General features: G+C 42.1%; 1 protein-coding gene across 2 annotated transcripts; it reads right to left on the reverse strand.

The window, feature by feature from the left end:
- Positions 1-4257: 4257 nt before the first annotated feature.
- On the reverse strand, positions 4258-24806 carry reps1 (RALBP1 associated Eps domain containing 1). Of its 2 annotated transcripts, XM_033648659.2 has the most exons (19): positions 24047-24806; positions 20914-21037; positions 17848-18077; positions 17047-17209; positions 15105-15235; positions 14347-14509; positions 14180-14243; positions 13934-14088; positions 11484-11605; positions 10951-11031; positions 8637-8724; positions 8012-8113; positions 6305-6365; positions 5907-6105; positions 5605-5799; positions 5294-5383; positions 4759-4916; positions 4555-4660; positions 4258-4468 (listed from the first exon to the last, which is right to left on the reverse strand). In XM_033648659.2, exons 1-19 carry the CDS (start codon positions 24197-24199, stop codon positions 4400-4402), a joined length of 2454 nt encoding a protein of 817 aa, XP_033504550.2. In that variant the 5' UTR covers positions 24200-24806; the 3' UTR covers positions 4258-4399. The 2 variants fall into 2 exon arrangements, with proteins under 2 accessions (XP_033504550.2, XP_033504551.2); XM_033648660.2 differs by lacking the exon at positions 10951-11031 and having other exon boundaries at positions 24047-24805.
- Positions 24807-26906: the final 2100 nt, after the last annotated feature.

Consider the following 26906-nt stretch of genomic DNA (forward strand, 5'->3'; position numbering starts at 1 on the left):
CTTTTTCACAGCAGACATTTTGATGCATCATAGTAGGAAAACAACATTTGTGACTAATAGCACTAACGATGGCTCTGCTCTGTTTGAGTGAGAGTGACAGTGAGCATGTATATGCACATACCAGGAACCTGAACTCAAAGCAGCTAAATGGAATTCAGCCATCATTAACTTCATTATTTACTGTGCTTTTCCTACTTTGACATATCAAAATGTTATCTGAGAAAAAGGTGTATTCTTCCTTGATCTGGTTTGATCTACTGTTGGTTTCAATTTTAGCTATTTCACAATCAATTTTTTTCACAATTAATCTGTAATTTTATAACACAAACATATCAGATTGTTCTTATTTTAGCAATTACTTTCTATTGGCGATATTAAAGGCAGCACGGTGGTGCAGTGGTTAGCACTGTCCCCAGGGTGGGGGAGCCCTTTTGTGACGCGTTTACATGTTATCCCCGTGTCAGCGTGGGTTTTCTCAGGGTACTCCAGCTTCCTCCCACAGTCCAAACACATGCAGGTTAATTGGTGACTCTAAATTGGCCATAGGTGTGAATGGTTGTCTGTCTCTATGTGTCAGCCCTGTGATAGTCTGGTGACCTGTCCAGGGTGTACCCCACCTCTCACCAAGTGTCAGCTGGGATAGGCTCCAGCCCCCCCACGACCTCTTACAGGATAAGCAGTTACAGAAACAATGGAGATATTAAAATATTTCACACCAACAAAACTAACGTATTGAAAAAAAATTCTTTTAGCCCCAAAGGCTCGTAAAATATCATGGAGAAAAACCAAGAATATGTTTTGGAATTTTCTTGAAAAAGAACCAGTGTCTGGCTATTTCTCCTACCTTTAAGTATCTCTACATTACATTAAATATGAATGACTAACTAGGCAAAAAACCTCAGCATATCTGCCTCATCATGACTGTTGATTAAATATTGCTTTTTTCCAACATAATTCAGTCCACTTTAAATAAGTGGGACAGAACAGCACACAAAGAAATCTCTTGTGTAAAACATCTAAAAAATTGTTCTGACTTTCGCACAAGATGGAGTTCATGTGTAGGTGTAGATTTCAGGGTGGACGCAGGGGACATATCCCCTACAATAAAAACATTTAGGTAGCAGACGACTTGTTTTGTCAAAATTAAAGGCACTTATACCATAAACGGATGCATAAAAGGCACAAACTGCTGCGGAAACATCCACCAGAATGCAGGAAATTAAGTGTTTGATGCACATAAAGAGGATTCACAAACCCCTTCTTCCCATCCCACTGTTAAAACCTACGTCCTTGTGTTCATGATGGACTTCATCGCTTATTAAAGGAAGTACGAAAACCTGTTTTCAAGGCCTTTTAACAAACAATAAAGAAGTCAGTAAAGGAGCACACATTTAAAATATTGTGCCGTTTTTATTTTTGTGTAAAAATCACACAGCTGCTAGTTGACTCTGCAGAGATACAGTACATCCATGCAGTTAAACATCTAGGATCCCACAGCCAAGAGAGAAGGAATTAAATAGAATATTCTTTCGCTGTTAGTCAGCAATTAATGCAAATTTACATATGAGTCCAAAAGTGTGTATCATATACAATATACAACACAGATCTGGGAGCAAATAGCATTCAAAATCCCATCAAAGACTTTCGTGATTGCTTCTGCCTGCCTGGATTGCCTTTTGGGTTTCAGGATGAACGGGGGAGCTATTGTGCTAGCAAACATAAATCAATCCCACATCAAGGTTTTTAATAGGCTTTTAAATGGTATTAGTTCCAGGCCTGGAGACAATATAACACACACACACGCACGCACACGCACACATACACACACCGAGTACATCATCGTCCTCAACAGCAGAAAAAAGAAGGCGAGCCTTGATACGACAAGGAAGAGAGGTCAGTCAGCCACCATGGAAACCTGAACGCCAGTCGGGGAAGGGGGAGTAAGGCTTTAGAAGAAGAGAGATTCTTCGCGAAACACACACAGGAAGCTCCGGGGACAAAACATTCATAAAAATAAAAAAATAACTAACCAAACAAGACGGGATTATTTTAGGGTACTGGCACAAAAAACACCCTTACAGTTTCCAAGGTTGTACTGAAGAAATAAAACTCGAGTGGTTCATTATTTTTCTTTCTTCTTAAAGCATCTTCTTTTTTTTAAATACATGTGACAGACAAGAACATGCAACGTTAAAAGAAAGCAACGAGGGATGTAACAAATAAAAATACAAAAAGAAATACAGAGAAGGAGGTGGATTGCGGTGGGGTGGGGGTTGAGTTCAAAGTGCAGTTGGGTCATTCAGGTCTCCCATTCTGTTGACTGGTCTCCATCTGTAGTCCTGTTAAGCTTCATCTACGCCCAGCAAGGGTTGCATCTTGCAGATTTAGGGCGAAAGTGCCCTGATAGAACACTGATCTGGACTTCCCTCTGGAGCCGGAGGGAGCAGGGCGGGGGAAGCTCCAGAAAAAAATAAAGGCAAAATGAATCACAAACATACAGTAGATGGTGTTCTGGAAGATCTACGATACAAAAACCAGAGTATACTGTTCACACAGTTGCTACTATCATAGTACAAACAGCTAAGTATAGTTGGTCTGTGAGGATGTATCGCCCGTACTTGCATAGTGCCGACTGCCCGATTGGAAAACAGCTGAATCTGAACCTGCTCTATTTGCACCGTGAGTTTGGATCTGTGCACGCCGATCGGAAAAATCACAGGAAAACTTCTCCCCGATCGCAATTCTTCATAAATGCCGCCTCCTGCAGTCAAGCAGCTGGAACATCCCAAACCCTTGAAGTGAATGCCGCTTTTGATTCAACGGCGTCCCGTCCAGACGCAAAATAACCGCAGCAACCGAGAACAGGACGCTGACAAAGAAAGCTGAGATGCTGACACACAGCTACGCTTGAGAATAAACACAGCCCAAGTAGAGGTGAGAGAGCGGTGATAGTTCAGTCATTTGGCATTAAGTTAAACCATTCAGTCACATCAAACCCCAAACACTGTGTAACATAAAGAAAAAGACATTCATTCATCACATCATGCCATCAACCACACACACATATATATATGTGTAGACTTCAAGGGGCAGTTAGAAGAGAGAGGTGGGCCGAATTCATGTCACAGGATGAGTCAAAAAAAAAAATAAAAGCCTTCACCGTGATGATTTAGCCGTTAAAGGCCTCACAGAAACACACAGCAAAGTCCTGTCCAGATATAGCACAGTATGTTTTACAGAGAGACCGACCACACCAAACCCCAGTTGAAAAAAGGCAAATTTTACGCTCAGACGTAGATTACTGGTTCCTGTATCGTGTAGTAGCATGTCTCTGTGACTTAGTTTTTCATGTAGATATTTGAAATGGTGACATTCAGGAGGCAAATGTTCAGTAGAAAGACTTTAAAGCAGAAAAGCTTCCACAGTTGTCCAGTTTTGAAGGCAGTAGAGAAGACGGTACACCAAGATGTGAGCAGACAATTAAAGGAATAGTTAAACTTTTAGGGAAATACATCTGAACACTTTCTTCTTCAGAGTTAGATGAAGTAGTTTAGTATATAACTTCCCCCCTTAATCACAAATTGATGTTTCACTGTTTCATTTTTGCATGGATAAAACAAACGAGACAAATTTTGAACCGTGGACAGAGCCAGGCTAACTGTTCCCCCCGCTTCCATTCATTATGCTAAGCTAAGCTAATCACAGACTCCATCTCTTTACTTAAGGGACGTCAAGTAGAGCTTCTCATCTAACTCAAACAAAGAAAGTGAAGGAGCTTATTTCCCCAAAAAATACTGAGCTGCTCATTTAAATTCGCCTTTTTTTTAACAGGAGTTTGGTGCGGCACAGTCTGTACCCTCAGACAGAATAAACTTATCGGTGCTTGCCTCAAGTTGAGTCACTTAACAGGAACACAAATACATAAACAGTCACACACACATAACAAACACACTCCGCCTTTCTTCTTCAGTCATTCCGAGAGTAATCAGACACCAGCAGTTTGTCTTCAGACGGCATTCGTCGTTGGAAAAAATCTCGTCCGCCACGCCTAACCGTTTCTCAGTTCGCTGTCATCCTCACCTCTCTTCAGAGAAAATTGAAAAGTGCCAGTTTGTAAACCCCCCGCACACGCACACACACGGGTGCACGCTCCTGTCACCTCCTCCTCTTGGTAAGACTGTGCTCTCAGGTCCTTCTGGGTTTATGATTAATAAGTGTGAGATCGAGCGTAAGAGTTTTAACGGAGCACCCTGCGGCAGGTCAGAGCCTCCAGGGAAAGCTGAGATGGTGGAAGGAGGAGGGAGGGAGGAAAGGAGGGATGGAGGGAAGGGGGAGTCACACTGAGGACCACAGCTTTGCTTCGCATGAACTACAGCCGAGTTTTTCCTCCTCATGTTGGTTAAAGATGAGAGAAAGGTCTGAGCTGCTCCAGCTGGACTTCCAGGGATATCCTCTCTTCAAGCAGGTCCTGGGAAATGTTGAGAAGTTAGGAGTGACTTTTTGTTTTGCCAGAGATAAAGAGAGTCAGAGAGAAAACATTTTAATCGTGCGTACCTTCAGCTGTTGCTGCAGTTCACTGTTAAGTCGTGCCAACACTGTGTTCGTCTCCTTGTTTCTTCTGATTGAGGCTTGAATCGCCTTTTTGTCCTTTCCTACTGACCTGGAAACACACAAGCATGCACATTTGTACTCAAATGTGTTAAGAAAAATTACATTTCAGATTAAACAAGAGCTCCTAACAACCCATGAGTGTCCTACCTGGGGATGGAGGGCTGAGTGGCCAGGACAGCAGCTATGACGTTTGATTTCTGCGGGCCGTGTTGCTCGTCCTCCGGTCGTAGTTCGTCTTCAGATTTCAACCTTCGGCGCACAGGTTTTGGGGGAGGCGCTAGCGGACCGGACCCAGAACCTTTGGCCTGATGGGAAAATAAAACCAACAAAAACATTGATTCAATCAGTGGCATAAAAAAATAGTTACAATTTATGTCACTTTTCACCTTAGATAACATTGTGAGACAGGGCATTTGGCCATGACAGAAAAAATGCCATACATCTTAAAATCTAGTAGATGTAGACAATGCTAGCCACTGCTCTTATCTTAACTTTATCTGGTAGTATATTGAATATCTTTAGGTTTCAACTAAACAAGCAGTTGTCAAATTTTGATCTTGGAAACTGATCAGCATTTTTTTTTTTTTTATTGTATAAATATATAAGTAATAATCACCAAGGACACAAAGTGACATGATCCTTCATTACATTTTTCAGATATAACTCCGCTGTGTTGACTCACAGAGTTGACAGTAGCTGTGACTCTCTCATCTGCTTGGCCGTCACTTTTGACTGTTCTTAAAGGGCCGGCTCCCTCTGATGTCTTCTCCACCTGTAAACACAAAAAAGTTCACATGGTCAGAAACATGACACGCCAAACTCTGAACCCGAAACAGAACACCAGACAGAAGGAGAATCTTTGCTTAACAACTTTCACCTGTTGGTAATTTTTCTCATGCATAAAAGATGATCATGACCAAAAAGACATTTAAAATGTGATACAAAAAAGAAATTCTCGAAACAGAGACACAAACACTCCAGAAAACAACCTACCTGTCCGGGCTCACTGTGCATGTCGACCTCTGGCAGGCTGGAAGGCTGTTCAGACGCAGCGAAGGCCTGAAACTGACTGAAGTCAGCGAAATTGGGTTGCTGGGGAATCTGTTGGGGGGAGGTGGCGGTGAGCACCGCGCCGCCTCCTGGTACACCCTCTGCCTCCGCACGATGCCCTGTGTGTGGTGCTGACGTCTGAGGGAGAAGATGGAGGAGTAGGGTGAAGGCGTTTATATAGTCAGAACAAACTTATTGCAGGATTTATGATGCTGTGATGCAGTTAGAGAGTTAGTCAGTCGTACCTGTGTGGGTAGCGGTCGGGGAGGCACAGCGGGCGGGTAAGCTATTGTAGAGGATTGTGGTTGTCCTGCAGCAGTTGCGGCAGCGAAGGTGCGGTTCATGTCCAGAGACGAGGATCGAGAGTGAGAGGGGTGGGGACGAGGCGGAGGTGGAGGGGGGGCTACCACCTTCAGAGCCTCGGGAGATGTTCCCGACTGAGACCTGAACAAAACAACAAACACTGATGCTTCTCAGGATACTAACTCATACTCCATCTATCTACAGTGCAGTTTATCAGAGCAGATCTTAATCCAAGAGGAAAGATGGTCAACGATACAGAAACACATAGATACAAAAGACAAAAACCCCCAACAATAAAGAACATATACAAAATTAAATCACAGGTCAATAAGCCACTGACCTTTGTCTTGTGATTGGCTCCTGGTCTGAGGTGAAGGAGTCTGAACTGCTGTAACCATCACCTTCATGACAGACAAAACAAAACAAAAAAGTATCCCATAAACATCTGATCAACCTACTGACCTATAATGCAAAAAAATCCAAATTACCATGTGTTCACAAAAAGATCAGCAAATAAATACATTTAATCACTTTGGCCAAACTGATAAAAATATTTAGAGTTTTTCTTACATATTATAGCATAGAGCCTAACTTTAAGGGATTTCCACTGATTTTACACATCAAAGTCTGTTTTACAGGTCTTGGGGAGACCTCCTGCATATGGTTAAAATGTTATATTAGGCCTTTTATGGCTGCAGAGGGAGCTGAGCAAAACCTCATGAGTTCAACTGATTCAACTTATATCACTTGAGTCAGCACTGGTTGGAGATGAATACTTGAAGTTTTAGGACTGGGCGATATAGACGAAAATTCATATCTCAGTATTTACAGGCTGACTACACCAAATATACCTCGCAATTCTCTACAAAATGGACTATATATTTAGTTGCAAGTCAAAGCCACATTTGAGATGTCACAAGCACTTTTATAAAAACAGACTGTGATCTAAATAAAATGTAAAGACAGGGATTTTATTCCCCGTTTTAAAATATACAGCTGCACAACATGTAAATGAAAAATGATATTCATCACCGCCGCTGCTGATTTTTTTTTTCTTTCGTCTTAGCTCTTTATAAACTACGGTTATATTATTTGCTGCTACGGACGCTTCATATCCAGTCCTATAGAACAGGTCTATACCTTGTCCTTTTATGAAACAAACTAAATAGCCTTATGCTATTTATGTTATTTACATGACGGCATGTCATTTCTGTCTCTACATGGTCGCGTGTTTACAGTTCTGTATCGCGCACGGCGTAGTTTCGCCCCGATACGCATGCACGCACACACACACACACACACACACAGACACAGACACAGACACAGACACAGACACATGTGCCTGCACACACAGGTGAGCGCACTAGAATGCAGGTTGGGACACATTTTCCTGACTGAAACCGACCCGAGTCCAAGACAATTATAACCGAGTACGGCACTAATGGAGTGGAGCCTGTGTTGCATTCAGGCGTTGTCACGTAAATAACAAATTCCAGCACTTGAATAGGCCATAGCACAACACAGCAGCATGTCAAGTGGGCCGAACCCGAGCAAAATACCGTCAAATACCGTGAAACCTCTATGATAAAAAAAAAAAAAAAAAAAAAGTGATATGAAAATTTTGTCATACCGGCCAGCCCTAACTACCAAGAAGAACGGCAACGTGCTATGATCCACCTCACACACAAACTGGCAGCGCAGCAATGGATTGCACATGTGCTACTGCGGTAATTTCATTCATCTCACAGGCTGATTTAGCGTAGCACATGCAACATAAAGACCGATGTCACACCGTAGACTAATTAACAGACATTTTACTCAGTACATAGTCGTTATATTATCATATCATTATCTCTGCCTGAGCTTACATTAGTCCCAACTACCACAACACAACTGAACCTTAGACCCAACTATCGGTGGCTGAGTTGCATCTATATCTCTGTTTTTCTCTTAAACTCTCCATCGCCAATCTGCCAACAATGCATTCAATGATAAATCAGTGTAGTTCTCTGTTAAACATGGACCCTCTGACACAGCAGCTACTCACCTACAGTGTTGGCGGCTACAAACTTCATGGAGGGAGGTAATTTGGCTTCTTCAGACAGTTCGGGAGGTTTAGCCAGCAGCGGACTGGTTGGGTGGTTGTGGTCTAAAAGTTTGAGAAATAACAGGAAGGGCAAAAGTGTTGCATCAATTACACAGGGTGACGACAATAACTGAAAACAGTTAACGGTCTAATTTCATCCCAAAATATCTGCAGTGGCAGTTTTGGGGAAAACTAATAAGCCTGACCATAGAAAAATTCCACTGTATGTTTATGACTAAAATCCAGACTGATTATGTTTAATGACGTTGGTTTCTGTTTACTCATAACAAACGGCAGCCTCTTTGGTTTCCCTCCCTGGAAAATTAGCGAGGGACACAATGTTCTGGGGTGGTAGACATGTTCTGAATGTGCCAACAGGACGTTACTGAGCCGACCATGTGAAAACCATTCACATCTTTGTGTCTTTACATCTCCAAAATGTGCTAGTTAGCTTCTAATGCAGGTTTATTTTATTTTACATATCAGCACTTTTGGTTCTGCATACACACAATGACACAAACTGATTGTATGTATATTTATACAGCTGTAATCTATGATGCAGCCATGAGGCCAGAGGTTTTCTCACCACTGCCAGTCCTCTTCAGCTCCATCTCCTGCATGTGGATCTTACTGGGTGTCATCCGGATGGGGACTGGGTGGACAATGGCCGTGTCCTGAGGGACAGATAAAAGAGACAGGAGGTGAGACAGATAGATATATAATGAGAGAGACAGACATCTTTCACAGAAGGAGACACGTTATAACACTTTGTTGTCAGTTTACTTTGTCAGGCTTTGCATCCATCTGTCAGTGGACCTGGTTTGAGACGTAACAGCTTTGTGTATCAAATCCAAAGAAACTGAAAATTCGACTTTCTAACAGCTTCAACTGTCATTGTTTCAATGAAAGACATGTATGATATTGATTTTTCATTTTTTTTTCTTCTGAATATTCTCATTAAATTGACTATGGTAATGAAGTAACTGTACATTTACCCTTTACTTAAACTGTACTTTAATACACATTTGAGGTACCTGTACTTTACTTGAGTATTTCCATTTTATGCTACTTCATACCTTTACTCTACAACAATTTTCTAAAGTTGCTATTTACTTAGCTGATTATGATTTTAAATGGAAAACCTACGATGATCTTAGACAAATATGATGCATTATTATAGACTGAACTACCCAACTATCTAACTAACAGCAACATTTGCACCAGTAATCATACTCCAATGATATAACACAAGGATTTTCAACCTTTTGTAACTTAAGGCCCACTTTTGATTGTTAAAAAATTCCAACTACCACCTTCCCAATTAAATGAGAATTTTTTTTAGCTCCGCATTTGACAGTATTTCACCAAATTCAACACACTGTGCTTTCGCTCAGCATCACTGCTTGCTGTTATGAATCCAAATTTAATGTATTCAGGGTCACATTTGGAGCTTTCACTGGCTCTGGGTCGTCTCCCACGTCACTTGTTTGTTTCAAAACTAAGGGGACATTTGCTAGCTAACAGCTGCAGCGCATGTTTGTCTCTATCTGATGATGTGTTGTGATTAGCATGTGGTGATATTCAAATAACCAGTTACTGATATTACACAATCTAATTTGACGGTTTTTATGTGTGTGAATTCTTGAGCATGTTTAGAGAAATAAAAAAAATAGCTTTGTAAATGACCCTTTTTGTTCTATTTTTAATTGTCTAACCATTTGGCAGTACCTCCGCTGACCACTAGATGGGGCTCTGAGGCCCACCAGTGGGTCATGACCCACAGGTTGACAGCAGCTGATATTAACATATGACAACAATTTGCAGATTTGCAGGAGCTTTTTTTTCTGCATTATGTCAGTTTTTACTTTTGATACGTCAAGTATAAATACTTCAAGTGTTAAAAGTGTTGAGTGTAAAGTGTCTGAATCTAGTACTTTTTATTTTTCTAATTCTTATATATATATCTTTATTGACATTCAACTTGCTTTTCTGTCTGTGCTATTTGAGCTGCTGTAACCATGAATTTCCCCAGTGTGGGATCAAGAAAGTTTTAACTTATCTTATAATCAAGCATCATTTTCAATGCAGGACTTTAAGCTGTAAAGTAGTATTTTATTATGAAGTAAAAAACTTAAGTTATATAAAGGACTGTGTGAATCTCTGTGCATGTTCCATCCTCTTAGTAAAACATCTACCTGTCATATTTCAGTAAAACAGCTCATTTATTTGCCGTTCCAACGATTTAAGCGAGACGTTTTACATCATTGTTCAGGTTCTGCTCAGTGAATCTTTGCTCGGATTTCTCCCCAGAATTTCAGAGCCCCCAAAAGCAATCTAAAAAAGATGCACACTCTTGCAATACAGCATATTGTGGTAGTCAATAGTGCACTTTACACCAGATTAATTGTGCAGAGCCATTTGTGAGCCAATTATTGCTGTAAAAAAAAAAAAAATCTGCCAGAGGGGCAAAAAAAACGACCTGGATACTTGTACAGTAAATGACAAGGCAACACAGTACTTACAGCATATGACCATATATGGAAAAATGTATTTGTCACAATGTGCAAATGCACTAGGTGGATGTCACTGTAGAAAAAAAGGTGATGTCCAATAAAAGCTAAGCCAGCCAAATTACAACACACACACACACACACACACACACACACAGGCCACTGCTGATGCAGCAGACTGCACTTTGAAAGAACATCATGCAAAGACAGAGAGTGTGTGAGAGGAGGGAGAGATGTAGAGAGAGAGTAAGACTGAGTGACAGAGAGAGTGACAGAGAAATGGAGACTTAAAGAGAGAGGCTGAGACTGAGAGAGAATTCATGGAGATCCAGAGAGGGTTAATGTCTGTCCATTAATGGTGAAACCATGCATACTAAGTGATTGACTTACAGGGTCAGCTGGTGCAATGTTAGAGTCAAATTGGGTCAGAGTTTGTGAGCTGGAGGAGCGCTCGCTAAACGTCTCCCACTGCTGCAGGAGACAGACAGACAGTGAGAAAAAACATGTCAGTCAGCCAGTGCAGTGACATCACACATTTACATCATCAGCCTCGACCGTCACGTGACACCATCAGCCATCGGCAGACAACGTGGCGATGTGACATCGTCGGCGGGCATGGAAACAAAACAAGACTTTGGTACAGAGCGGCTGCAGGCTACCACCACAGTCCGGGAGAGTGAGAGAAGAGGTGCTGAATTATCAGTAATTATGATTGATGACGAAGAGAATGAAGTGGCAATCAAATCATGACGGATGGATGAAGAAAATAAAAAGCACCTAATTAACCCTGAGCAATTAATTATGATGGTACAAATGCAAACACAGCAGAAGCAAACAGACATGGAGCTCACAGTATGTGTGGAGATACACCAAGTAGCCGTGTGTGTGTTGTGTGTGTGTGTGTGTGTGTGTGTGTTGTGAACCTCATTGCTCTGGTTCATCTCTGGCCAGGCCTGGTTGAGTGAAGGCATGGAGGGAGACTTGCTGGGGGTGACCTCCACCGGGGAGCCCGAGTATCCAACATCAGCAGTCTGCTCTGGGACCTCTGAGTACAACAATATTAGACACAGGTTAGCCAGGCTCCTTAACAACAACCATGGGCACAAATAGGAGTCCAGATGGTCAACAAAATGCAAAATATGATCTTGAGAATTGTGTCTTTAAGTTTCTTTCAGGGTTTGAAATTAACACCAGCCAAGTGCGAGATGTGGGTAGGTTTTCATGTGACGAGAAATTCTCAGAAGGCTATTCGCCACGCTGGTGGGTAAGTGTTTGTACCAAAATAACCATGTAAACTGCGCTCAGAGTCTCAACTGCCTTTTGATGTCATTTATAAGCAAAGTGTACATATATACAACCAGATGTGTTTTTCCACATGTCAATGGAGATTAAGGAGCATGATGAGCAGGTTCAAGTTGATTAAAATGATAAAACGTCCGACAAAACCTTAAAATTTACTCTGATGTTTTGACCCTGAACGACACTTAATAGCAAATACTTTGGTAAACTTCTGAGATCAGTACCTCTTGATTTGTACTGAGGCTTGAACTGATTAACTATTGATCAAAATATTAAAATAGCTTTACTCCAAAACTTGCTCTGGCCTCTTCTTTGAGTTTAAATTCAACATAATACCTTTATTACTGCCATGAAATGTACTGAAATGAATTTAGGCTATATGTCATACAAAAAACAGCAATTTATGATTTTGACCGGTAAAAAATAAGTCAAAAAGTTAATTCTGGACACTGGCTTCTTCCTTCAGAGAGCTACAGAAAATACTCTGAATATTTCATGACTATACTTGGGGGAGGAAACATTATCGACCAAAAATCTGGTATGGATTTTTAAAGTGTGTGACTTCCAGGAGACGAAATGCTCAAATCAGTCCACTCAGTGGTTTGCAGCAAAAGCTAAAATTGGTCTGGTGTGACTGATGACTGTTAGCTTAACGTGGCTAATGCTACCTAATTAGCAAAGTTAAGACAGATGCTGCTGTGTAACTGACAGTCAGTTTGCTGACATTATGATTCATATCCATTTTTGCTGCTGTTCCACTACCTCCTGGGCAATATGGACAAAATTTCATATCTCAGTATTTATAGGCTGACTGGCGATACACGATATATATATCTCTGTATTTTCTATGAAATGGACTACATGTTTTCAGATGTCAAAAGCACTTTTATAAAAACAGACCGATCAAAATAAAATGCAAACACAGGGATTTTATTCCTGTTTGAAAATATGCAGCACTGGAGCTACAGAGGTTTAAAGGTTTGCAGCTCAGGACACAAAACTATAACATGAGTATTGAAGTATCAAGTAGGCCTAAATATACTGTAGTTTGAAACAATTAAAAATCTTTCTGGGGGGAATTAAAAACTCATTTTCCATCTGTTGGCCTTTCAAATCAATCTAGTGCTGGGAAATGATTTAAATCTTTTTATTTATTTAGGCTATTAATCTGATTTATGCACAGAACATCAACAGAGAGGCCAAGGGAGGGAAGAGACACCTTGTCCACTTTATATACATCTTGTAAATGACACGTCTGTGTTGTCACTGCATTAAAAAAACACATCTGTCGCTGTCTCCATGTCACAAAATAGACTACAGCAACCAAGAAGAACAGCAACGCGCGATGATCTACAGTGCTGGGTTGCACGTGTACTGCGCTAACTTCATCTCACAGCGTGATTTAGCGTAGCACTTGCAACATATAGACCGATGTCACACTGTAGACTAATTAACAGAGAGATTAAACACAGTAGCAGCACAATGTGTTGCTGGAGAACTTGTGAGTGAATGAGTAGGGAGGAGCTGTGCGGAGAGTGTGAGAGAGGAGATGCTCACTGGTATGCGTTATGTAACGCAACTTGACCCTATATCGATATGAATGGTGTTGTCTATATTTATATCTTGCTTGAAAATATATCAATATATTGTGCATAGTCATTGTATACCCTCACCCTAGCATAAGGAAAAACAATGGCTAAAAAGATTTACATGGAATCTGAAACCCCAAGAGAGATGAACAATTCCGCCTAATGCCTTGCTACTCAAAACACAATTATCTTACAATACAGAAAACAATGATGCTGATTGCAAAGCATTTAGTCTCTTTGCTGTTCTGACAGAATCCAACATGTATAAACAAGTTGTTTGCTAAATAAGTAACGCTAAATAAACACGTGGATTGTTGTTGTCAGCACAAACACACTGCCCCACTAAATCTATGAATGAACTACAACTCCTGTGATTGCCCACTGCAGTGCTGTAACCTCACAGCTGTCATGAGGCCTGAGGGTGAGAAATTAGGAGAGGGAGCAACACAGAGAGCGAGAGAGAGAGAGAGAGAGAGGCTGCGTACCTGCTGAGTCATCCAGGTCAATCAGCTTTGGCATCAGGCTCTCAGGCAGCTTTTCAGGCAGGTCGTAGCCATTCTTCCTGGCCACCACCAGGTGGAAGGCAGCGCAGAACTCATCCAGGGTCAGCGCCCCGTCTTTATCGAAGTCTGACAGCTCCCTTCAGAACACAAATTAGACATCGGTCATTACACACAACAATATTCAATGACACAGCAGAGAAAGTGATTAGCAGAATACTGACGACTCACCAAATATGTGACAACTCTAAAATTGGTAGTTTTGATTTGGTGAAGAATTCTTTTGCGGCTGAACCTGGAACACACACACACACACACAAAAAAAACAGATGATTAAAACATTTTTTTATCTAATGGAAGTCCTGTCTTGTGTGTGTATATGTGTCTGCTTAACCTACCAGGTATGAAGCCAGTGAGGTCTGGCTGGATGGTTTTGAACTGGTTAATATAATACTGTCTCTGCTCATCCGTGATCTTCCACGGATCATCGTAGCCACTGGACTGTCGTTGGATCTCATTGGTCATTGCTGCTGAGGCCACCGTTCGTATCGTTGTGCTCTCCTACAGGAAGCCACAGGGAACATTAACAGAAACACATGAAACATATCAGCATGACGTTTGTCTACAATCACTGGGTACAGAGGCCTTTGAAGTTTTTTTCTTTGCCCGAGCAATGTCACACAAGTTGCTTGCAGAGTTTTACTCGAGCGTTGCAGGCAGATAAAGCACTGATATAAAATGCTGGCTCATGTTTGACGCACCAGTGTGGTTAGAAAGATATCTTACGTGTTATGTTTGCAGTGTCTGGTGGCGCCTTTTCATCTGATGAAAGAGGTTGATGAAGTTTACCATCCTGATTAACACAGCCTGTCACTGTGTTTCTTTGGTCATTCTAATAATTTATATTGATGATTTAATATATTGCCTCCTGCCTCAACAAGATGTGAGACTGTCTTTGTGATTTCTTTATTACCACAGACCCCATTTTTACTGTGATGTAAAAGTTGGGGTTGTCTTTTTTGTTTAATAAAAAAAAATAGCATAAGGGCCAGAAAGAGAGAATAATAAATAAATAAATAATACTTCATCAGGGTAAAATGAGTACGTCTGACCAGCCCCCGTATTGGGACAGAGACGATGTGTAGCACTGCCCTACCTGGACTGACGAGGGATGCATTCCTGGGATGGCGCTGGATGGTGGGGTGTCTGCTGTGAAACTGACCCAGCTTTCCTGACCTGGAGGCGGGGGAGAGTGGGACGGCCACATGCCTTCACTGGGCACTGGGCCTGCAGGGAGGAGGAGAAGAGAAAACATTCAGTCATATCCCATGCTACACAAATAAATATACTGCAAATGTTTTTAGGAAACATTTAAGGCTGCAACTATTGACTAAGTGATCAAAGTTTGCAGCTCTACAAAGGATCGTTTTCATACCATTCTTTTCAACTACATCTCCACCACATATTGTGCTGATGGAAGCACATGATGTCTCCTTTGTTCCTCTAATGACTAACTGCTGTAACTGCCGCTCTCAGCAAACACCATTTATGTTCAAGCTGCAAACATCAGGAAGTAACACAACCAATATGCTCCGTACTGACTCGTCCTGACCAAAGCCAGAGTTTCTGCCAAGTCTGTCACATTTTCTTTGGTGTTGTCACCATCAGTGGACCACAAAGAGTGAAACTCTGCCCCTCTTTGCTACAGTCAGCAAATATGATAGCTGGAAAGCGTTCTTTTTTTAAACATTATCTTTTTGGATTTTTGGCCTATTATTTGATAGGAAGGAGGGGAAGATGTGTGGCAAAGGGCTGCAGATCGGACTTGAACCTCAGCCGCTGCTAGGTTTCAGTCTATGTAGGGCCAAATGAGCTATTAGGACACCCCACCTTGTTTTGGGTTCTCCTATAAAAATATTACTTCTACTTTAGCTTTAGAAAATACACCAGAAAAAGAAGCCATTATCATTCACCCTGTGGCCTCTTCCTATTGACTTTAATTTACGACTACCGTCAATTATTTTCAGTATCAGTTAATCTACAGATTATTTTCATGATTGATCAGGACATACAGAAAAGTGTCCATCTCTGTTTCTCAGAGTCCAAGGTGACTTCTTCATATATTATGTTTTGTCTAACCAACAATCTAAAACCCAAACATCAGTTCACAACGATATCAAACAGACAAAAGCATGAAATCTGAGAAACTGACAGCAGAGTATCTTGGCATTTTTAAAATTAATTAATTTCAAATTCAACCTCAGAATATTTGCAAATTAAAGAGATACTTCCCTGATTTTCAACCAGCTCTGTATTATAATACTGTGGGAAGTATGTGTGAATGAACTTTGATAAACTTCCCTCCATCTTACCAGCACCCAGATCCCTATGCTTGTTTAACAACGAACTTCTTTTCGCAGGTTCTTAGGCTGTTGTTTGAACTACAGATTGTACGTCTGCACCACAGAGTAAAGCAACACATCTCAGACCAAACTCAGTTCAAACAGTAAAACTAAGCAGCGCTGATCAAATATAAACCAAGATTCTGTTACTGCATTGTCTATTTCTCACCTAAAATGTGCTAGGAAAAATATTTTAGTGCCCTGTTTAGCTGTAATTCAAGAATTTGTGAACAGGAGGTGGGTGCCAAACTGTTTCCGAGCCTGAAAAAACTAAGCAGTAGTGATAAAGTATAAACCAAGATTCTGTTACTGCTTTGCCTATCTCAAATGTTTCCAGAAACATATTTTAGCTAAGTGTTTGTTAGCAGCTGGCAGCCATATTGTTTTCGAACTTGCATTAATTCACCCACTAGCAAGAGTATTTATTGGTCCAGTGAGACGCAGGTTGTAGGTTCTATACCTCTTAAGCAAAGGCAAATGCCACAGCCCTTTTTCTTTATTTTCTCTGGTCATGTTGCACCAATTTCAAAAGTACTTGTGTCTTTCTGCTGCAAGGACAGCCCAGTTTTATTAAAAGATCTTTCCAGCAGTGAAATACTTTAACATGCTGCCGATCGACTAATCACTGAAGCTCTACTACAAACGGCACATGTTAAAGAAACTTCTCCTCAGCAGCAATGGGTTATGGGATGTTACCTGCTTGTGGTTCTCTAAACTGCGTCCACACAGCTGTAGTTGGAGCCACCACCGGCTGCCTGTCTGCGTTCCCTCCACTGGGCTGCCTCTTGTGTTTCCTCCACGAGTGAGGGGAGGTGGGAGGGGACTGGTGAGGGGAGACCACCGGGGACGTTGGCTCAGGCTGGTAACAGATACAAATACAATCACAGGCATGAAATATGGATGTGGAGATAAAAAAAAAGAGATTCAGTCAACATTTTAACAACTGTAGAAAAAAAACACACAACAAGGAAACAGAAGCGAAGTGTGCAGAAGTGCAGTCACTACTGCCTTATCATGGTTTCAAATGTTATGGGTATTAACTTTCAGCAGATACCATCTCGTATAACACAAGATGAACACATGAGCCACATCTGAGCCCATAAAGACTGCTTCAGAGCTTTTTATCTGCTCACAGATATAAGATGTTCAACCAACCGGCGAATGAACATTTCACAATAGCTGCAACTAGATTAGAGGTCTCTGTAACTGACACGCTACACACAGCTGGTTACAGCCAACACACAGGCAGCAGCAGGAAACGTCACGCAGTAATTTGAGCTGGAACTACTCAAACATGCACAGGAAGAAGACACAGGAAAGGACAACAGTATTCCAGTGGCATATCTCTAGTGACTGCAGGGGAGGAAATACAAATGTGTGTGTTTCCAAGATAAATAACAATAAAGCCCATTTTTAACACAGTTATAAATCTATTGTCAATGCACATACATGTCTTTTTATATCATGGGATAGGTCATTATAAGTACATTTACTGACCTGTGGTTCTATGCTGGGTGCCAGGGGCTGGATGACCTCGTGGGCAGGAAGTGAAGTGGACGATGGCGGACCCTTCTTGTTCTGGAGCCCCCTGCCTGGAGGTCTGGGCATTACTGCGGTGGCAGAGGTTTGGTACAGCCCCTGGCTGTCCGTGTCCTGGTACAGGGCTGCGTGCCTCGCCTCTGCCTCATTCTTCCCCACCACGAACCTGGGCAGCGGCAGGTCTTTGACTGGTGAGACAGGAATCCATTCACAGGATTAGAGGGAGGGATTAGTTTCATATTGATTTGTCAAGCACTTTAATGCACTAAACTTGAGGAGAGAAGACACTCTCCATCGGACTGAAATTGTCAGATATCATTAGTCTGTCATGTTTTGTGGATTTCATCTGTTTCATCCTGCCTCATCTGATTCTGCTTCACTTACTGAAACCCTACATGTCCCAGAATGCCTAGAGGAGAAGCATGAGCTTTTTGCAATCATCTGTGGTTTGTTGGTGTTTGTGAAGAGGGTGACAACAGTATAATGACAACAACAGTATGAGAGTATCGACTTCAGAAAGAGTCGGGCTGCTTCCTCAACATAACACATGCATTGAATGTTAATATGCGTACTGTCTGAGACAATTACTGTGTATTGTATTGCATGCAATTTACCTCTACCTTGCTGAGCACTTCTCATGAGTCTTTACAAGAATGAAATAAGCAAGCAGAAATTAATAAAACAGGCATGAAAACAAAACAAAACAAAAAAACAATATCAAAATAGCAGCACGGACTCAGAAACGCAAGGTGCTTTGGCAAAAACTCTTCTCTGGCAGCAGCCTCTGTACCCCAAAACCTCACTATGCCATACTGAGCAGGGAGAGTAACAAAAGAGGTATGTGTTGTAAAGAGCAGTGGTTCCCAGCTGGTGGGTCACAGTCCAAAAGTGGGTTGCAGATTCATCCTGAATGGACCGCAGGTGACTGGCAACCATGTCAAGTTTGTAAAAAATTTCCAGCTCAGAGCTTTCATTTCAAAGTGCCGTTTCCTGCTGTAGAGTGAGTGACTAACAGACATTTATGTGACAGAGACAGAAAAACTAGCTCGCCGATATGGCCAAACACAAGTATGACGCTGAATGTGTCAAACTGTTTGGACCTTGAAGTAGTGACTAAAAAAGAAATCTGGATCCTGGGACTGGACCAGTTGGGAACCACTGGTATGGAAAATGCCAACTTGACGTCACACAGTGGATTGCACTGTGTTATCTGTGCCTACTACGGTGGACAAGCAATGGTCTAACATGGGTGCTACACTGAATGACTAGCTAGCGCAGCTCGTGTTAGTATAGTATAGTGAGGTCACTATGGCGCTATGGTGCTTGGAAGAGCTGCCCAAACTAACATACACCTTCTTGCGAAAGCCAGCAGTAAAGCTCCATAGAGCTGACCACCCTCTTCTTAAACTTGATGGTGCTTTGCTTCAATTTAGTAGCCAGCTAGGCTAGCTAACGGGCTAACCTCACTATTTAAAGACTGAGGTGATTATCACAATGATCAATAACGCTATATACAAAAACGAACAGTACATACATGTACAAAGCTAACGGAAAAGAAGTAACTAACTTAAGGATGAAAAAGCACGGTGATCACTGAGGTCACAGCAAAGGTTACGTTACTGTAGTGCTGACAGGAAGTAAACAAACATGAAGTTTGTAAAACAGATATACGTCATACACTGCATTGTGCAAATAGATACTTTGATTGTCAAAATTAGCCATAAACAAGTGGAAGTGTAGCATTGCAGTGCCAGATTTTGAATGCCAAAACCGATATCAAAATAAAAACTGACTGCCAACTGTTCTGGTAATTGATTACCCATTTCAGTCATTCAAATATTTGCTGGTTCAAACACCTCAAACACGAGGATTTACTGCTTGTCTTTGTCACATGTGACAGTAAAACAAATGTCTTTAGGTTTTAGACAGTTGGTCTGACAAAACAATTTACTGTAGGCTGTGACTTTCAACTGAATTGAAAGATCTAATGTGTTGCTGCCCAACAAGCCTGAATGCATGTAGCAGAAAACACAGGACCAATATGTGCTATGGACTGCCTTATAGCAAGCACACAGCAAATCCTATCCATGATTCACTGCATCTCCTCCTGAGACAGGCGGCCAGCCTTATTTATAAGAGAGAAAGGTTTCCCAAGTCCAAAAATCCCCAAATGTAATAAGCATCATGCTGTGCATTGCATCCATTTCGCTATGAGGAAGTGGCCCCTGTGCTTCCTTATATTTATATAAAATTATGAAATCATTTCAGCAACTTCATGTTGCAATATTTCAGGTCAGACGAGTAGCTTCATGCGGCGGGTGACTGTGACATCTTCCCTTGTGTTTTTTTTTTTTTTTTTTGTTAGAGGAGTCACGCCAAAGACAAACAGACAAAAGCAATTTTGCAGTTGAACCCTCAGGGGCTTAGGCTACAGACTCTATTTAGTAAAGATAAATAGAAAGCCAGGAGAAACAGCATCTTGTTGTCAAGCATCTGATGACACAAACATTGTGCTACTGCCACCAACAGTGCAGAATGAATGAAATCATTGCTAATATTACATTTATACATAATTATATTACATTTTTGTCCCCCCACACACATAATGAGCAGTTTGGGGTTCAGTGTTCTGCTCAAGGACACTTTGACATGTGGACAGAAGGAGGCTGGAATCAAACCATCAACAATAATGGCTGACACAGAAACCCATGGGAAAAAAAGCTTTTTCTTTTTTATATTAAACCCATCATCTGCACAGTTAGAAACACAGACTGCATTCTTCAGGACTCTAAAGTCTTCCCTACTGCTCCTTACTTCCTGCCCCATGAACTCCTCAAATTCATTACATCTAAACTGATAACAAGACTTTGATCAAACTAGATACACACAAAGCTTTGAGTCCAGTGGCGCTTGTCTGAGAACCTTGTATGTTTCACATGACAGTGCTGAATGGGAATCTGTTCTTCTTTGTGTGAAGGGAGGTTCTGAAGCAAGATCAATGGTTAAACACAATGGTACACTCACCAGAGTTGAGGCTTTCCACCCTCAGCGGCAGACCCGACTGGGCGATGGCGATGAGCTTCAGAGCGATGTAGAACTGGCTCCGCCCGAAGTGACCCAGCCGAGTGGCTCCACACAGCTCTGTGATCTAAACCCCCCCACACACACAAAGACGAGAAGGAACACTTAACAATAATGTATTCATAAGAAACTCTGATATTGACCGTTAGAAAGAAGAGAAGACTTCCCTCTGACAAGTTACAATTTACAAAATCTGATATGGAAGTTAAACAGGAAAATAAAAGCAACACCGTGGACACTTGATATATTGTACGAAATAATGACCTAAGGGTCCAGTGTGTAGGATTTAGGGGGCTATAATATAATAAGTATGTGTATAATTACCTGAAAATTACAATCATTGGGTTTTCGTTTCCTTAAAATGAGCTGTTTATATCTACATTGGGAGCCGGTTCTCATCCATGGAGTCCGCCATGCTGCACCGCTGTTTCTACAATAGCCCACAATGGACAAACTTAACACTGGCCACAGACAGGGCCATTCGCATTTTCTCATGAGTCACCATAGTTAGCAGCCGCTCCACAAGAAGCCAAACAGCATCAGAAAAACACTGATTTGTAACGGAAAACTGCTTTATTCAGTGATTATACCAGTTTCAATCACAAGGTCCATTTGTTTTGGAGAGGAAGAGACCTCTGCGGATAATTCGGCTCCTGGTAACGACCCGCTGAATGTCTGGATCTTAATTTATCAGAGAAAAATGTGAGCACACATTAGCAGGTGCTGGGCTAGGAGCCCATCTGCCACAAGACAAACAGCATAAGAAAATACCTGATTTGTAACGTGAAACTACTTCATTCAGTGTTATTACCGGTTTAAATCCCCTAATCTGTTTGTTTTGGAGAGGAAGAGACCTCTGTGGATAATTTGACTCCCAGTAAAAACCCTGCAACCAAAAAACACTGAAGGAATCCTAGCTTGGAGTTCATGCCTGGCACACGGGAGAGGTTTCAGCTGGTTGCAAACTGCAATCCTCATCACTAGATGCTACTAAATTCTACACACTGCTCCTTTAATGTGATGTAGTTTACCTGCTTTTGTCACTAAAAACAACCCAAGCAACAGTCTCCTTTAATCAGCTCATTGGCAGATGTTCAGAGGGTCTCGCCACTAATAAGCCTGATTATCACATATTTTGTTGAACTTGACGTCATGCTGAGCAGGATTTGTCCAGAATGGTAGCTTGGGCTCATAGCAAGAAACTACAAAATGTCACAGATGCATTTTTTGTGCGAGCCTGCAGTATGATGAATGTGGTCACGTGATTAATTGTGGACACCAGCAACCTGTGGGCGATTAACACCCGGGGAGTTAAACTTCATAACATTAGGCTGAGTCCCTCAGTGCCGGGAGCAACAACACCGACAGCCCGCCACAGCTGACTGATCCCTTTCTTGCTGACAAAGGACATATTCTGAGTATGTCTGGATACAAAGCACCAGTCACTTTTCTCCGCCTGTTACAACATGACACTGTAGCCGCATGTGTCTCATTGGCCGCCACAGTGTGCATTTTGAAAGTGGAGGATTACAACACTGCCTAATTCTTCCACCACACAGCTCCCCTTGTTGACCTTGAAAAAGGATTCTGACTCACAAACTGCAAATATTGGCCTGCCGACTGAGACCTGGAGTCACAACAAAATGGAGCTGCTGCAGTTGAGCTGGCTGCTTGTAACTCAGTTAGACAGAGCAGGGACAGCGTGGATGGCATCATGCTCGGTGTGACCATAATGTGACAATGATAGTCTGACAAGTAGTAAATGTATGTGTGGGTTATTTACAACATCTGTGCAAAGGCTGCTTGAACGATTCCTCAGATATATATATATATATATATATATATTTAGGTCAGGTAACAACTTTTATAAACCAAGTAGCCACTGTGACATTGAGTCTGCATTTCCATCATGTCAGCTCAACCCAGTGGCGAGCTAAATAACAGATTTAAATGCAGTGAGAAGACAGGAAAGAGTGAGCAGTGATCTGAGGCAAAGGGCTGATGAGGACATAATTTACTCTGGGTGCTGTTCAACACATGCCCACAGAAAGATACTTGGAGAGCACACATATAAACATCTGTTTTATGTATAAGACGCTCATTTGAGCCACAATCTTCAGCTAAGGTTAGCTATGTGACTGGCCTGGAGCAGCTACATCATTTTCAGTCTGCAATCGTACCAAAGCAATACACTACTCAGAATGTATATGTTCCCCATCATTTAAGCCCTGCTCTATCACTCATGTGCTTTAAATGCAAAGAAGAAGTTGGTACTCATTTTGTTAGGTCATGCTGCAAGCTGCAAATGTGTATTAGAATGTGCAATGTGCTATCTGAAAAAGGAAAACTACTGGGTTTGGAGCTGGCCATGGATCTTGTGTCTCACATCCTGGGCTTACCAAAAATATATGCACTGTATTCTTACTTATGGTGCTAGAAAATAACATAAAGGTGAAATAAAATGAATGTGGATTAAGTGGATTAATGATAAAGTACCAGCTGTTTAAGGCTGGCAGAGAGTGGTGTTTGTTTTAGTCATTAGAGTACCTTACATGTATACAACATACAATAACAGACTATTTCTATCAAGTGTGGGAAGCCTACCTGAGCTACACAGAGTCTGGTGTCTCTGCCATTATGCTGCAGACATTTTCTTGATTGTTCTTAATGCACATTATCATTGTAACCTCTGAGATTGAAGCTGAGCTAGTGTTTTGGGTTTGTTATTGTTGTTTAGTCTGGTGTAGTTTGTCTCTCATGTGAATTCTATAATGTACCCCCCTTCTACTTGTTGTAAAAGTGAAAACTACTGAATATATTGTCAAAAAAACTAGGTGACTTAGCAGCCCACTCTCTCTCTTTGGCTAAGGCTAACATTAGCCAGAAGAAGGTGTGTCTCCTTTGCTGCGCAGCATTGCTAACCACCAAGGCTAACTATAGCTCTACCTGGACGCCAGGTCAGCTCTGACAGCCAGTCAAGTTTGTAAAATATCCATAATTAATGCTACATGTCATGGCCGCCCTCCCGGTGTGGTGATAACAGTTCAAAAGCTGGCACTGGCTAGGGCTAGCTTACCTGCAGGACAACTTCGCTGGGTAGCTGGGCCGCCCGGAAAAGGTCAAGAACTCTCCCATTGGAAGCCACTTTTTTGGTGTTGTCCGTGTCGCAGTAAACGAACAAATCCGAGTAATATTTCTGCTCGACATCAGTCAGCGTTAGACTTTCCATCGTAGTACCAGTCGACCCTGAAAACCAGACGACTTGGCTGTTGATTAGCCTTTAGCCAATGGCTGGGGCAGGATCCAAAAAATGGGCGAGACTTCAGGATCCCAACTTAGCTAGCGTTGCTGCACTAGCTAGGTTAGCAGGAATAATGTTCTCAACGCGCTGTGTCGACTTGTTGTCGCCTGATCCCACGCTCTGTGGGAAACCCCTAATACTATCTGGGGACACACACGGCTGATCGCCACTCGGATATTCAAATGAGAAATGCTTTCATACAGTTAATCACTTAGTTAACTTGTTGGGCCAGCCAAGCCAAGTAGCCAACAGCGAGCTAACAGCTACCTTGAATCAAAGTCAGTGGCTCTAACGTTAAGCTAACTAGCAAGTCGCAAAGTGCGTCCACCTCCTCAGCCTGGACGTGTGCCGCGATAATCTCGCGTTGGAGCACTTCTCCTCCGTTATATCCGTTATGGGGTGGTGTTTCTGCGTTTCGCTGGAGACAAATTCCTCAGCGGGGCCGTTAGAAGTAAAGTTTCATGGTCTTTGGGTTCCTTCCTCTAGTAATCTTAGCCGCCATTCCTGCCACCAGTGTCAAGTAGCTCGGAGTACAAGTAACACTTCCGGTGGGACTTTCAGATTAAAACACCCGTTGACGTTCATTTCAGAATCAGAATCATTTTTATTGTCCCAGCAGGTGAACTTGGGTGCCCTTTCAGTGGAGAAAGCATAATTAAGTGCCCTCTAGGATGCCCTTCTAGTGGGGAAAACGCGAAGGGATCCTTTCCAGTGGAGAAAACGTCATGACGTCCCTTCTAGGATGCCTAGAGTCCTCCGGGATGCCTTCCAGTAGAGAAAACATGATAAAGTGCCATCTTGGGTGCCCTTCCAGTGGAGAAATGTAATGAATTGCCCTCTAGGGTGCCCCTCTAGTAGAGAAAACCTCATTAAGTGCCCTGTAGGGTGTCCCTCTTGTGGAGAAAAGAAGATGAGGTTCCCTCTAAGGTGCCTTTCTAAAAGAGAAAACGTGATTGTCCTCTGGGGTGTTCTTGTAGTAGAGAAAACATGGTGATGCACCCCTAGGGTACTTTCAAGGGTGCCCCTCTAGTAGAGAAAATGTGATAGAGTGCCCTCTTGGGTGCCCATCCAGTGGAAAGAATATGATGAAGTGCCATCTAGGGTGCCCTTCAAGTGGGGAAAATGTCATGAAGTGCCTTCTATGATGCCCCTCTAGTAAAGAAAACATGATGAAGTACCCTTTAGGGTGCCCTTCTAGTAGAGAAAATGTGATGACGTGCCCTCTAGGGTGCCTTTCCAGTTGAGAAAACATCATAAAGTATCCTTTAGGGTGCCCCTCCAGTGGAGAAAACGTAAAGAAGTGCCCTCTAGGGTGCCTTCTAGTAGAGAAAATGTGATGACGTACCGTCTTGGGTGCCCATCCAGTGGAAAAAAATATGATGAGGTTCCCCCTAGGATGTCCTTCCAGCGCAGAAAATGTAAAGAGGTGCCCTCCAGGGTGCCTTCTAGTAGAGAAAATGTGATGAAGTGCTTTCAAGGGTGCTCTTCTAGTAGAGAAAATGTGATGAAGTGCCCTCTTGGGTGCCCAGCAGTGGAAAAAATATGATGAAGTTCCCCCTAGGGTGCCCTTCCAGTGGAGAAAACGTAAAGAAGTGCCCTCTGGGGTGTCTTCTAGCAGAGAAAATGTGATGAATTGCCCTTTTGGGTGCCCCTCCAGTGGAGAAAACATGATGATGTGCCCTTAAGGGTGTCTTTCCAGTGGAAAAAACATCATGAAGTGCCTTCTGGGATGCCCTTGCAGTATAGAAAACATGATTAAGTTCCCTCAAGGGTGCCTTTCCTTTTTAAGAAAATTTGATGGAATGCTCTCTTGGATGCCCTCTCAGTGGAGAAAACATAAAGAAGTGCCCTTTAGGGCGACCTTAAACCTAACAAAAAATGTGATGCAGTGCCATATATGCTGCCCTGCCTTCCTGCACACTGGTGCCCCACTGCATGTAGCTGCCCTTTTAATTGTTTCACCCCTGCCTCTCAGACAGTATGAGTCTGTCACTGTGTACACATACAAAAAAAATCTCACAACAGTTTTCGTCTGTTTCAATAGTATAAATGATTTCAGTAGAAACAGAGATTTAAAAGACAAACAGCTAAAAACAGGGACGACAAAGGTAAACGTGTTTTCTACTACAGTAAATATATATGACGTAATGTATATGTCTATACATAAGTCAAGTGTTTCTGTAAACAAATACAAGCAGGCAAAGAAATACATGGTAATTCCATCACTACTCGGCACCAACATTTTCAAAGCATTTCTTTTTCCACAGCTTGAGTGTAAGTAGGCAAAGTGGGCAATTGCCTCTGGGCCCAGACTATTAGGGCCCCCAAATGCCCCACATCCATTATGCAAGTTGCATGTGCTGATTTGATCATTTGGAAGTATGTTATAATGTGTACCATGTCTACCTGTGTCTCTTTCACAGGTGATGCATTTTCACCTGCCTTGTCTACCTGTCTTGTAGAGGGAACCACACGCAGGGAGTCAATCTGGACCCACATCAGATGTGATCCCCATGCAGGACTCTCTGGAGGGGTTAATCTGGCCATGATTGCATTGACATTAATGGATAGCCCAAAATGAAGGTCAGAATCTTTGTCTGTCTGAATACACAAAATACTAATAACTGCACATCTC

The sequence above is a fragment of the Epinephelus lanceolatus genome, chromosome 13, assembly GCF_041903045.1.
Source record: "Epinephelus lanceolatus isolate andai-2023 chromosome 13, ASM4190304v1, whole genome shotgun sequence".
Taxonomy (NCBI): domain Eukaryota; kingdom Metazoa; phylum Chordata; class Actinopteri; order Perciformes; family Serranidae; genus Epinephelus; species Epinephelus lanceolatus.

What these genes read in the sequence shown, in the direction of transcription:
- reps1 (XM_033648659.2), bottom strand. Translation starts at nt 24,199, where the DNA reads ATGGAAAGTCTAACGCTGACTGATGTCGAGCAGAAATATTACTCGGAT. An exon ending in GGTGGAAAGCCTCAACTCTG is followed by an intron (nt 18,078 to 20,913) that starts GTGAGTGTACCA and finishes CTGTCTCACCAG; the next exon opens with TCAAAGACCTGCCGCTGCCC. An exon ending in TTAGAGTTGTCACATATTTG is followed by an intron (nt 14,089 to 14,179) that starts GTGAGTCGTCAG and finishes TGTGTTCTGAAG; the next exon opens with GGAGCTGTCAGACTTCGATA.